The 13,529-nt window shown below is 46.6% G+C and overlaps 1 protein-coding gene across 1 annotated transcript; it reads left to right on the forward strand.

The window, feature by feature from the left end:
- The first annotated feature begins 9,379 nt into the window (after positions 1-9,379).
- Positions 9,380-12,065, forward strand: LOC126539891 (uncharacterized). The gene has a single exon (XM_050186706.3). It carries the CDS (start codon positions 9,540-9,542, stop codon positions 11,493-11,495), a length of 1,956 nt encoding a protein of 651 aa, XP_050042663.1. The 5' UTR covers positions 9,380-9,539; the 3' UTR covers positions 11,496-12,065.
- The last annotated feature ends 1,464 nt before the right edge of the window (positions 12,066-13,529 follow it).

Here is a 13,529-nt window from a genome sequence, read left to right on the forward strand (position 1 = left end):
ACGATATGGTTATAAGGCACCCGGTTTAGTTTTCGCCCCGTGGGGTTCTTTAACGTGCCCCTAAGCATAAGTACACAAGTGTTTTTCCAATTTGCACGACCATTGAATTCCGCGCCCTGGATTGAATCCGCAAGCAAGTTTATACAGCAGCGCCAACGCCATAACCACTATAATTAAGCTACCACGCCGACATAAAAAAATAAATCAAAAAGAAAAAGATCAGCATGGACCGGGAAAAAAATGAACTCGGCTTACAGGCCAAAGATGACTGTTTTCGTCGCACGAGGTTCGACCGCAATAATAAAAGACCACGTACCAATTAAATCTGAGCCTTCTGTTGCGCAAGGAAGAAGCAAACATAAACGGAATCCGGCGCTGCATTTCTTTTTCGTCAGTAAGTATACTCAACATATAAATCTGAGAACAGCCTGAGCAGGGCGCCGTATGTGGCAGATATATTTTGTTTTAAGCGGCAAACCGCAAGCTAGCTATATACGTGCTCAGACCGCTCAGATAGTGTTCGTAATAACACATGACGTGTATTTGTGCCCGAAGAATAGATGCCTTTCTTTTTCTTTTATTTATTTATGCAGAAGGTGCATTGCGGGCGCAGTGTCAGCTTTAATTCTATCTTGTTATGCAGTTCCCATTCCTTTGGAGAACAAACATTTTGCTTGTTCGTCAAGCAGCATGTGTATCTAGTGTGTATTTTTGCGCATACAGTTTTCCATCAGTAGGTCTTGAGAAACGCAGATGAAAAAATATATATAAATCTACATATACCAGCGCGCGAAATAATACGAACAACCCTTCCGAGAAGTATCGCCAGCAGTTTTCATCGGCGCGACCTTGATGCGGCCTAATCCACTTCGATGGCAGCACCGCCACAGTACTTTTCGTCGGCGGCACAGTCGGCACCCGGGCGTGCGTCTATTTGTCGTACAAAAATCCCTCACGTGACCTGATCCTAGGTGCCTAGGGACAGCATCGTTTAGGGATTTTTGAGAAGGCGCGATGCTGGCGCCGAACGACGCCGTGGCGTGTTCGTCCTCGGCATGATCGTTCTCTGGAACGCGCGTTGTTCAACATTGCACATGTGATTGTACAGTGCTCACGGAATGAAACGCGTCAATTTAGGGCTAAGTAATGCACATACTTTCGTTTCAACCGGCTGCAGTTCGTGCCACATCGACGTAATTGTGGCGCGTACACTTACATCGGAGTCCTCTTCACCTTTGGTGACCAAATTCCTAGCGACATGACATGGTGCTCTCGCGCACTTTGCACATATGTAGGGTTCTACTAAATGCTCCGTGTCCTATTTCATTCCGTGAGCACTGTACGTGCGTTGCTTGTGTGTTGGTTGTAGGTTCTGTGTTACTTGGCGGAAAGCCGTGAGTAGTGGTGGTGCGGCAGGGCGGCTTTGGCCTGGGTGAGCTCTGGCAGTACAGAATCTGTGTTGTGTGACCCGTGCTTTCTTGAGAACCCGGCGGTGGTGACAATTGAAATAATGAAGTGGCCTAGCGCCTTGGCAGCGAACCGCGATGTGGCGTCGCCGTGTCCGACTTTGCTTAACGGACATCGAGGGATGTGCTGCTCGCTGCAAGTCATGTAAATGCAACTGCGTCGACCGCCCACTGTTCAGCGCTGAATGTGTGTTTGGTGTGCTGTGCTTGAAACGAGTGGTGCAGCCGTGCAGAGGGGGTGGCGGAGTAGCAGAGTGGCTCCGTTTGCGCATTCACAGACATGTGCTCCCGTCTTGGTCTCATTAGCGGCTGTCGCGGGACTGTGGTGTGCTAGCTCCTTGCCTAGTATGAAGTGATATGAAAGCACAATTTTTATTAAGGGGACAAGATGTTGCCGAGATGGTTGCAGCACAGCTTTTTTTTTTCTTCCAGGCACCTTTTCTACTTGAAGCTTCCATTGCAGTGTTTCGAGCCTCTTTGAACCAGCACGTAGTGTATATAAAAATTGGACACTGATTGGGAACATCACCTAAGTTCATGCCTATCTATAGTAAAAAGCTGTAGCACGACCAGACAAAATAAAAGAAGGGGGTGGGCTGCAGCAATACTAAGTGTTAAATGGTGCTTTATCCTTTCCCTGAATTTTCTGTTTTTGTGCTTTTTATGGATCCTCCGCAGTAACCACGCGAGTGCCGAACTTGAGCTTATTGGTTTCAAGTCTCATGGTTGTTACTAACAGAACAGTGTGATAAACAAACAAGGGCTTCAAGGCATCCGTTCACCTTGCTTGCCTCATGGTGCTGCTTCATAAGCACCGTGAGCATCCAGGCCAACTAGGAAGGGAGGTTTGTTGCAATTGCTTCTGAACTGTATTGCCACCAAACCAACAGTGCTCTCAATGACAGCTTTTGGACAGTAGAATGCTTGCACCCAGCAAAATTGTAAGAAGGAAGCATTCAGGATGTGCAAAGTGGGCTTTTGAAGCTGGCAGCATTACTGAAGGGGCTTTGCCCATCTGCCCTCTTTATGGATACACAAAGATGATCTCCTCTTTAAGAGGGATTGTTTCAGAGGTCGTTACATGCAACAGTGTTGGGTGTTTAGTAGCTTGTCTTTGCCCACTGTTAATAATCTGTTCCTTCTCCAGTGCTCCTGTGAAGTGCCTACTTTTTGGACACAATGTGCTCTCCATGCATGCATGCATGTTTAGCTTGTAAAGACTTCTATTACCCCTTGCCTCAAGCTGATCCTTGCTGATGTCACCCAAGAAGGCATTGGGGAGTATGGCAATGTACACTTACAAAAAACTGTTGATACCAGTGAAACCAAATTAATGGAGCTGCTGTTCTTTTTTTGTCCACTCCATCCTTGTTAGTTACAATGAGCAATGTCCGAACAGAAGGCATATGTAGTTGGTCATGCATAGCCTGCGCACTAAGACTTGTTGGTGTGTTATGACCTTAGCACAGTGTTTATATGTAAAAACCTGATGTGTTGATGAGTTCCTTCTCTTTATCATACTTTGCCTGATGAAGTCAGCAAGCGCGTCAACCAGATGTTTAACAGGCTTCCCACTAGTTTTCCCAGAGTCTCCTTTACCAGGGTGCTGCTCATAGATATCTGTTTTCTTGACCTTGCACCGCACTTCAACCATGGCCACACCTGCTAAACCTATGGCATGCGATCAAAAAAGTGCTATAAATCATGTTCCTCCAAACTCGTGACATGTGCTACAAGGCCTTGAGGAACACCCTCATTTATTTACGCCCTCATCATACTGTACGAAGCTTCGCATGATAAGTGCGACAATTAACATCTGCTGGTTTTTCAGTGTTATTCCTGTCCAGCTTGCTGAAAGCTATCCTGAGTGTTTCAAAAGCAAACGACCGCTGCTGGACAAGAAGTGCTTAAAACAAGGGTCGCTATAACCACATATGTCACACGAAATGAAGAAGGCCACTGAGTATATAGGTGGTTTACTTCATATCCAACAAGCTTGGTTTTACCTTTGCTAGTGAGTAAACTCAACTTGCCCCGAATACATGGCCTGTGACAAACTATGTGCCAGATGCTGTGTCCCCTGCAAAGCTGAAGATGTGTATGAGATCCTGACACCCTGCAGTGGCTTCTACACTGGGCAACCAGGCTACTATAAAAACGACTGCATTTACTAATATGCTAATAACATGAAAACGGGCAGAAATTTGGCTATTAATTGGACCCAACTGCAGGTGCAAGCCACTCTTCCACCAGATGTGTGTTGTTCATAGAAACTGGAGCTATATAAATGCAGATAAAAACAATGATGTTTGAAAGTATCAGAGTTGAACTATATTCTGCACAAACAGTGCTACCTGCAGTGCTGGTACTTTATAGCCACAATTCATGGCTGCATCACCATGCAAAGGCACTATTCTTGAATTATTAACTTCTATTATATTTATGGTGGCCATATATAGCAATTACATATCATCCACATTGTGTGCAATATGGTTAAATGTCAATTATGATAGCCATTCCTAATCTGAAATGCAACAAAAGAGCAAATATGGGCAACAAATTGCAATTCAAAGAGAGAACCAGTGCACAGGATAAGTGACACACTTCCTTTTATGGCAATTTTCTCATTGACACTTTTAATCTAACAATATTTGAGAAGCTGATTAATTAATTAGGACTAATTATGTATTTAGGTAGAACGAAAAAGAAGTAATGTATCTCCAAGTGTCGGCAAACAACATTACCTTGGTTCTGTCCAAAGTTAGCTGGGACACCCTATATATCAGTGAAGGGTTCAATCACAGGATTCAGCAGTGAATTGCCATTACAATAATTGGAGAGTTAGAATTGCCCCACGCAAGGCAATACTGATATAATAAATTCGGCAGGGACACTTATGACTGCTTATGTGTGGGAATGCGAAAGCATTAGTCCTTTTGCTGAAATGCTTTTTTTTGTCCACATTCCTTGTCTGTGCAAGCTCTCGGCTGCTTTTCTGTGCCTTGGTGAGACCACATGAAAATGTGCCAAGCATCTTAGTGTCCTCATATGCCCACAAGGAGTTCATAATTCAATAGACCACTCAGCGACATTTAATTGGACATTAATGCTTTTTATTATACGCACTCACTTTATACACTCGTAACGTGGCGTCACCTCCTACCCATTGGCTGCACTGCCACGTGCACAACGACGCACGCACTAGCACTGCGACGTGCACAAGGATGCACACACTGGGCGCTCATTTAGCCCATCAGAACCGTGGAGCAACCGTGGCATTGGGGAAGTGTGCTTGTCTCGCACTCCGGAGGCCCGGGTATGATTCCCACCCACACGAAAATTTACCTAATATTCTTTTCAAGAAATGTCACATGTGTCATGCCACCAGCAGTGGGTAGCAATCTTTCAAGCTTGGGTGACAGAGGCAAAACTTAGCAAAATGCTACAATCACGCTGTAAAACGGCCTTGGACACAACAAAAAACGACATCATATTGTACAGAATGAAAGGGCAAGACTTCATCTAAGAACAGTCTATGGCACCACATACTTGACATGGGTAAAAAATGTTGACATGCCCTACCCACAAAGAAAAAGCAAGAAACACAGAAAACATGCAATGTGCAGAGTCTGAAACCAAGAATAAGCAACCTGAAAAAGGCTTCGTTAAGGCTTTCAGCGATTAAAATTGTCAAACTGTCTCATCACTTCATCACAAAAGTAAAATAAGTAAGAGTTGTATTTATTTGTGGGAGTTGTGCCTCCCAGTGTTGAAGTGGAAAGACTCGGCTTTTCTTCCTCCTCTTTCATATCCAGACTTGGCCACTGCTCTACACCGAAACAACCCTTTAGCTTCTTACTGCTGAATTCGTTTTGGTGTTCTCAAATCTATATTTGGGCTACCCATTGCTAGGTCTCGCGCTTAATCAAAGAATGAATCAATGAAATGAATCATTTCTCAAAGAGCATGTGCAGTCCAGCCAAAAGCAGGGGCAAGAATCCACATTGTGCTCCTGCATTGAAGGTGAATAACACATACCATAATGGCGAATGTGCTTTAGTAAGCTTCCCTGCAATATTAATTTGTAATGTACAAAGAATTGTCAATGAAGCTTACCACGAGCACAGATGCACTTGCAAATTATGTCACAATTGAAAATAATGAGCACAGTGTAAACCTATGTGGCCTTTCCACTCTTACTATGCTTTACTGCATGATGCTTATTTACACCCCTGTATTGCGGTGTAGCAAGGTACAAAAGAAACGTTGCATAATTAGGCTTTTTACGATTATCTTTCTCGCAATACACTAATATTTCGCGGTGAAGCCTAAGCAATGTACTGCGGTGAAACATACTAAAAGTGAAAAGGGGCCACTGTCACCGGACATAATAAGAGTTCTTTAATTATACACTCGCGCACCCGCCGCCTCTCAGGTCGCCTAAGTGGACATACTATGCTGGCTGATAGCGGCCCCCTCCAACTTTTAGTATGCTTCACCGCGTAATTAAAATGTACTGCGGCGAAGAAGCCGTACATTTTTATTGAGTGAATAAACAAATGGTTTTTACAACAGTACAGCAATAAACGCGCACCATGCATCAGTCTACCACACGGAAGAGCGTCGCAACACACGGTAGCTGATTCACACAGACATGTGTTTATGTTTACGTTTGCACTCCTTGCGTAACAAGACTCCCAGAACTTCCACAATAGAAAGTAATTTACAACACACAAACGCAAAGAACACAGACATACGTCTCGTTTTCAACTCGGCCGTCACGCAAATGACATATAGCGCGGAAAAACGTGAACATGCTGTGTGTTAACGTCGTTAACTTCATACTAGGCAAGGAGCTAGCACACCACAATCCCGCGACAGCCGCTAATGAGACCAAGACGGGAGCACATGTCTGTGAACACGCAAACGGAGCCCCTAAGCCACTCTGCTCCTTCGCCACCCCCTCTGCACGGCTGCATCAATCGTTTCAAGCACAGCACACCAAACACACATTCAGCGCTGAACAGTGGGCGGTCGACGCAGTTGCATTTACATGACTTGCAGCGAGCAGCACATCCCTCGATGTCCGTTAAGCAAAGTCGGACACGGCGACGCCACATCGCGGTTCGCAGAACTTCGCTGCCGAGGCGCTAGGCCACTTCGATCCACCGCCGGGTTCTCAAGAAAGCACGGGTCACACAACGCAGATTCTGTACTACCAGAGCTCACCGAGGCCAAAGCCGCACTGCCGCACCGCCACTACTCACGGCTTTCCGCCAAGTAACACAGAACCTACAACCAACAAACAAGCAACGCAAGCACAATCACATGTGCAATGTTGAACAACGCGCGGTCCAGAGAACGATCATGCCGAGGACGAACACGCCACGGCGTCGTTCGGCGCCAGCATCGCGCCTTCTCAAAAATCCCTAAACGATGCTGTCCCTAGGCACCTAGGATCAGGTCACGTGAGGGATTTTTGTACGACAAATAGACGCACGCGGCACCCGGCGGGCCCCGCCGCTCATCTCACTTAGCCTTATTCTAGTACACCCTAGTCCTCTGCAAAAGCTACAGCCTCAACAAGGCTAAAGGGACCCTGAAACGATTTTGGCGATTTTCTACAAACGTACTTAGTCGTTAGAGTAGGTCCTTCTGATCATTAATTGACACATCTAAGTGCTCTGCGTAAAGCGTGTAATTTATTATAAGGTTTTAAAAATGCACATCGCTGTCGATCGCAGCGCACTGCTCGGCGGAATTTTAAGCCGCCCCTACCCATATGATGCAAATAACCCATATGACGTCACGTGGGCGAGCTACCTGATTGGCTGACCAGGGCGCGTGATCGATAATTTTTCCAACTTTATGGTAAACAAATGATCTTCGTAATAGTTGGAATGTTAGTTAATTTGTTTTTATAAAGAGAAAGTAGCAGAAAGAGAATGCACAAGAACAATTTTTGAGTACACTTAAGCACTTCCGGCACACAGCAAGTGTCGTCTGCTTGTGTTACAACGTACTCCATTTTGACGAGAGCTCCGCGGTCAGAGCACTATGATTCGACTTTGTTGCCTTGTGGACTGCAAACGTAGTGACTGGCAATATGTCAAGCTGCGACATCGTGTCCCTCTGCAGGGCAGCGTACGAGCGAACCGGCTGCTGCGCATCGGACTGCCGCTATCCGATCGGCGCCAGGATTTGCGCGTTTGTGGCCGTCACTTTACACCGGAAGATTACTAACGCACTAGCGTTTCGCGAGTCCCGTATTAGGGCAAACGTAAGCGCAAGGGGACAGGGTCTGGCCGCTTGACTGTGCCGTAACGGGATGAGCCGAGATGAGCAGAAGGGCAAATGTGAATGGTCTGCACGGTGCAGCCACCTGGTGGCATAGAGCTCAACCATACACAGTAGCAGCAACGAAGCGTATTCTTTTTTGCTGCTGGTGCGTATTTTTCGCAGGAGTGTAATCATCAACACATTGCTTTTATAAATGTTTAAAATGTTTTACACTTGGTTAGAGCAATATTAGCGCTGTGTTTGGCTGGTTAAGCGCTGCGCCAACAAGTGTCTGGACCGTGCAGACCGATCAGGCCGCTCACGTACGTCTGCGCCAAAGTTCCTTCATCAGCTTGAGTTTATGCCTCCAGCCATTTGCCGATATGACCAGCTTGCCTGTGGCTAACGGAATACCAGACTCGTTCGGCGCTACGACAGAATGCTCGCAACGCACGCTGCTTCGATAGCTCTCGCTTGGGGTCGACAGCCAAGCGGCTAGCGGAGAGGTTTCGCGCGGGCGGGGGCGGGCTTCAAAACAACCGGAAATGGACGATGTGACGTCGCATCGTGACGCAGGACCAGTGAAGGCGGAGCTTAGCCCCGCTCGCTCGGCGAACGAGTTGAGGAGGAAAAGCATGGCTGGGGAGGAGGGTAACTTCTAATTGCTCGTAGCTCCATTAATACGTAACGCTTCACTTAAATTGTGGTGCGAATGTTCTACTTAAGCTGTACCCTACGCGTCTACAAAATTTGTCCGAACCGTTTCACGGGCCCTTAAAGCAGACAGAGCGAGGTTACAACTGCCGCAAATGACAAGAAAGATTCGATGTCAACGTCACTGCACAGAGACGCACATCTTTCAAGTTATTTTACCAGCGGGGCATCTACGTATACTTGACCAGTTCCTGCGACTAATACGCTTGCCACCAGTTTGGCACTAACGTACTGCGATCATTATATCGTAAGCAATAATATTACCAAGAACAGGAGGCACTCCCTCGTTTGAGTGCACTAATATGGACTGTATGAAGTTCGCTGCCTAATTGTTGATCTGGGTTTGTGCCAGTGGCCCCCAGTCTCCTGTTTCTTCCTTTTCCGCACTCATTCCGAGTTGCGGCAACGTAAAAAAAGAAAAAGAACAAAGGAACGTTACGTCAATTGACATGGTCAAGGAGCTGGCCTAAAAAGTTTGCTTACTGTTCTGAGGTGCCGCGTAGGCTACTACAGAAATGATCGAGCGAACGAACGTTTTCCGGTCCGACCATCTGCCAACCAAGAAAAGAGCTTGAAAGAGCCAAAGATAGGTATTTGTTTTTCCAACATCTTTTCTATCAACCATACTAGTGTGAACCATAAAACGTGAGTGGCTTGCTAGTGGCATACAGTTTCATACAATAATTATAAAACTCAATGGCTAGTGGTACTCGGTGAGCCCCCACTTCGCTCTGAGCCAAATACAGCATGGTCCGCGATCATTGATTTTCTCGTTTCTGCTGACAGTACGTTAATAAAAACATAGATAATTAAGTTTTCTTAAGTACTACGACGGTTCCTTATTCTACGGCACTGCGAGGGCTGATAAACGAACTCCCGTTGATGTTAGACACGAAATGGACATATGAAAGCAACGCTGAGGCACTCGTTTCCGTCCGCCATTTTTGTTTGCGCCAACTTACGCTGGGTGGCTCACATCGAAGTCAAGTATTTCTGATGGATTATAAGAAATAAGTTCACTAGAATACAGTATTAATTATCTTCTGGTGGATCACACTGGCTTGCCAGACGGACTGACCAATGTTGGCGAGACTGAAAGCCAAGCTCCTCCGTTTCTTTTTACCTTCTCACAGGGACGGCGTACCGCCGGAGGACCGCCGGCGCGCTTCAGAGAAACGTAAACGCGACGAAAGCATGGATAGTGACAATGATGATGACGACGATGTCATTGTCGAGGCCTGGAACAAACGCAAGCACTTTCGCACGAACGACACTCGTCTGGCAGGGCCGGGCAGAGCGGATAATCGTCACGAGAGCTGGCTGCGCTGGGCGATCCGCAAGCCGATGCAAAACTACTTCGTCGGCCAGGCGGTCAGTTGTCTCACTCCGACGGCACCTGAACCTCCTCACCAGCGACCTGTTGTGCCGCGGTTGCAACCTCTGCACGAGCAGATGACGTTCTGGCCTCTGGAGCGGAACCAGAACGACAGATCTTCGTCCGGTTCTGCGTCGAGAGCGTCGCTGCTGTCGACGGCTGAGCGCCCCGAGCCAACGCCGGAGCTTGGCGGGCCCGTCGAGAACCACAGCTCATCACTGTATAAAGCCGGCGGCGCGCATACGCAGAGGTCCCAGCCTCTGAGTCCCGAGATGCAGAGATCACCGAGTCCAACAAACGCCGATTCCGCGGTTCCAGTGCGCAATGGTGGTCGCTACCTGGCTTCGACGCCGTACAGTTGCATGCGCCTTCAAGAGAAGCGCGAATACCAGTTGCTTCTTCGGCAGCAGTGCACCGCTCCGCACTGCAATATGAAGCTAAGTTTGCAGGATGCATCCATGAGTACCATTGCCTCCAATAGCACCGTTGGTTTCACGAAGACCGAGTGGCCTCTTTCGAGATCCCGATCGCCAGATGCGACGAAGGCTGTGAAACCGCGGGGTGATAGGCCAGCCCTTGCCTCTTTTACGAACTCGCCTTCTTCGACGAGGCATTTGACACCTTCGAAAATTAAGGCGTCCTCAAAACCCTTGCTGACTCCTGCGTCGACATTTCCCAAGCCAACTCGCGGGGCAGCTTCGTTAGCTCGTGATCCTCCTACAGCAAAGAACTCGTCGGCGTCTTCGTCATCAACGGCGCACTCGTCGTCGCCTGAAGTGCCAGAACTTCCTTCCAGCCACTTCTTTTCACCGGCATGGCTCCAGGAGCTAAAAGACAAGCTCACACACATGGACCAAACTGCTCAGGCATGTATAATATCCAAGGAGAAGGGTTTAGAAGTCCAGCTAGAGAAAACTTATTCGTTGCATTCAAGAAAAAAGCCTCCTGTAACGGAGGTCCAAGCAGAAGTGATCAAGAAAGAAGTGCTCCCCAAGCTAACACCCAAGATGGAAGCTGCTATCGACAAAGCCCTGAGGCCAACTCCTGCCGATGAAGTGATCGCCACGGGATTCAAGCTGACGGTGACGCGGAAGGACATGGAAACACTTGCTGGTTTGAATTGGTTGAATGATGAGGTCATCAACTTCTACATGAACATGCTCATGGAACGCGGCCGCACACAGCCGGGCCTGCCTTCGGTGTATGCCTTTAACACCTTCTTCTACCCCAAGCTGCTTGCCAGCGGTTATGCTGCTATCAAGCGTTGGACGCGACGAGTGGATATTTTTGCACACGACCTCATTCTTGTTCCTGTACATCTGGGCGTACACTGGTGCCTGGCAGTCATTGACTTCCGACACAACACAATTCGTTATTATGACTCCATGGGCGGCAGAAATCCTGAGTGCCTCGAGGCGTTGCGCAAGTACCTCCAGGAAGAAAGTAGAGACAAAAAGCAGAAGGAACTTGATCTATCCAAGTGGACCTACGAGACTGTGAAAGACATTCCGCACCAAATGAATGGAAGTGACTGTGGCATGTTTGCACTGAAGTATGCGGAGTACATTACCAGAGATGCGAAGATCACTTTTGAACAGTTGAACATGCCATACTTCAGGAGGCGCATGGTGTATGAAATTCTTACCAACAAGCTTCTCTAAAATGAATATGGGCAGTTGGCACATTGGTGATCGACATCATCTATCTAGCATGAGGACATGATGAGGCCTCGCTGCCTGTGCAACTTCTGCTGACGTTCTTCATTTCTACACTTGCTGTCCATATTGGAGCTTTACCTTGAAACAGAGAGCTTTGTGCTCGTGGTGATAGCGGCGCAATGATGCGTTTCGAGCTCTACTGGCATGGGCAGGTCACTGTCATGAGGTGTGGGCGGCCTTTGCCGTGCTTGTTATTACGAATTTTTTAACCTTTTGTGGAATGCTGTTTTTCTAAATGGAATGTGTCATGCCTCATAACACCTGTATTTATTCTCAGAAACTCTCTTGTTACATTGCTCATTTTCTTTGTTGTACCCCAGTTTTAATATGTTCACTTCATGTCTATTGTACTATAAGTAGTGTCATGACCCTTTCATTTCTTGCTTTTCGATATTTTGTTATGGACAGGGTACATTTTTGTTCATGCAAAAAAAATCATGCTATTTCTTATCACTGTAATTTTCGAAACTGAACACAAATATGGAGGAATAAATACGAGTTTTATTACTTGTATGTGCTGGACCTTAGCTTGAATTAAAATTTTATTTTTTCCATGGCCATTCATATTCTCCGGCCTTGTATATAGAAGAGCTGTGCACAAAATTAAACCACTAATGCTACCACAATATCCTGAGCCATCGCCCTGGTTATCAATTCATTCAATTACATCCTGTAGGATGTAATTGAAGAGTTGGGCGGGCTGTGCCTGATGTATGAACAGAAAGACTTGGTAGCCAGACCAAGTGCGACTGTGGATTGAAATGCTTCACTAATGCTTCCTAGTGGCACGTCCCTACGAACTGCGCTGTTGAACTCAAGCTTGTATGAATAACGTAGGCTGCTAACAGGGCACATGGAGGTTAAATCTGCTCCAAGGTTCGCTTGACATTGTGCAGTGATGCAGGTCACTCTACTACTGCTTCATCCACAGATGCAGCGCAGAAGTCAAAGGGACATCAGTGTTACCAGAAGAGTTCAACTGCCACACATGTAGGGTCACTGCAGCACAGGCATTCTGGGTTTGGCATAACCACGAAACCCAAAATACAGAAGCGTCCATTTTCTGTAAATGCAGTTTTGACAGTGACGCGACGCTCTTGAGCCTACAGCTGGCTTATTTGCAGCACAGCGGAGATGCAGCGTACACAAGCAGGCAAAAATGTGAATGCAAAGCAATGTCAAAAATGGCATGCTAAGTTGCCAGGCATGCAAATGAACAACTATTAAATCTGGCTCCTCCGGCGCCCTCTACTTCAGTGGTTTGTGGAGGCCGAGCAAGACATCCGACCTCGGCGCGGATGGCTACGTCAGTGAGCTGCCACAATATGTAGTGATGTGTGCAACATGTGATGCACACTGTGGAGCAAACTGTAGAATTATTACACTACGTGAATACCGCTTTACAGAGCAAAATTCCACCTGCAATGGCTGCTAGCTGTAAGTAAAATGCTCAGATAACCTGTGGCACCCTGCAATCTGTGGGATTCTTACCAGGATTAACGACTACTACCTGTATATTGTGAAACATTTTCTATGAGAAAAGGCGGGGAGAAGCAGAGCTGGGCAACATACATTGCAGTTGTATCATGATACGGTACAAGTTACTCGGGCAACGTATTTCAGATACTGATACAGGATACTACCGCAGTTATGTTATCTGATATGATACTTTCCATTTGTATCTTGAGATACTTTGATGCATCTGCAAGTTTCTTATTATATATAATGTAGGAGAAAACAAGTATGCTCAAAATTACTTGCTTGGAAATTTCCTAACTCTGACCAACCTTGCTTCATTTGAATGAAATGTCTGTTAGTGTCTCAAAATATTTGTATTTCTTGCTCAAAGTATAATATTTTCATTCCGAAGCAATTTATTGGAGTTTCTTTAGCTGCTTAACGTGAAAGCACTTTATGCACTGCGCTGTCAGCGGTTTAGCTTGTCGCTTTTGTATTTAATGGGAGTCGCTGCTCTGC

This window comes from Dermacentor andersoni, chromosome 3 (assembly GCF_023375885.2).
Source record: "Dermacentor andersoni chromosome 3, qqDerAnde1_hic_scaffold, whole genome shotgun sequence".
Classification (NCBI taxonomy): Eukaryota; Metazoa; Arthropoda; class Arachnida; order Ixodida; family Ixodidae; genus Dermacentor; species Dermacentor andersoni.

What these genes read in the sequence shown, in the direction of transcription:
- LOC126539891 (XM_050186706.3), top strand. Translation starts at nt 9,540, where the DNA reads ATGTTGGCGAGACTGAAAGCCAAGCTCCTCCGTTTCTTTTTACCTTCT.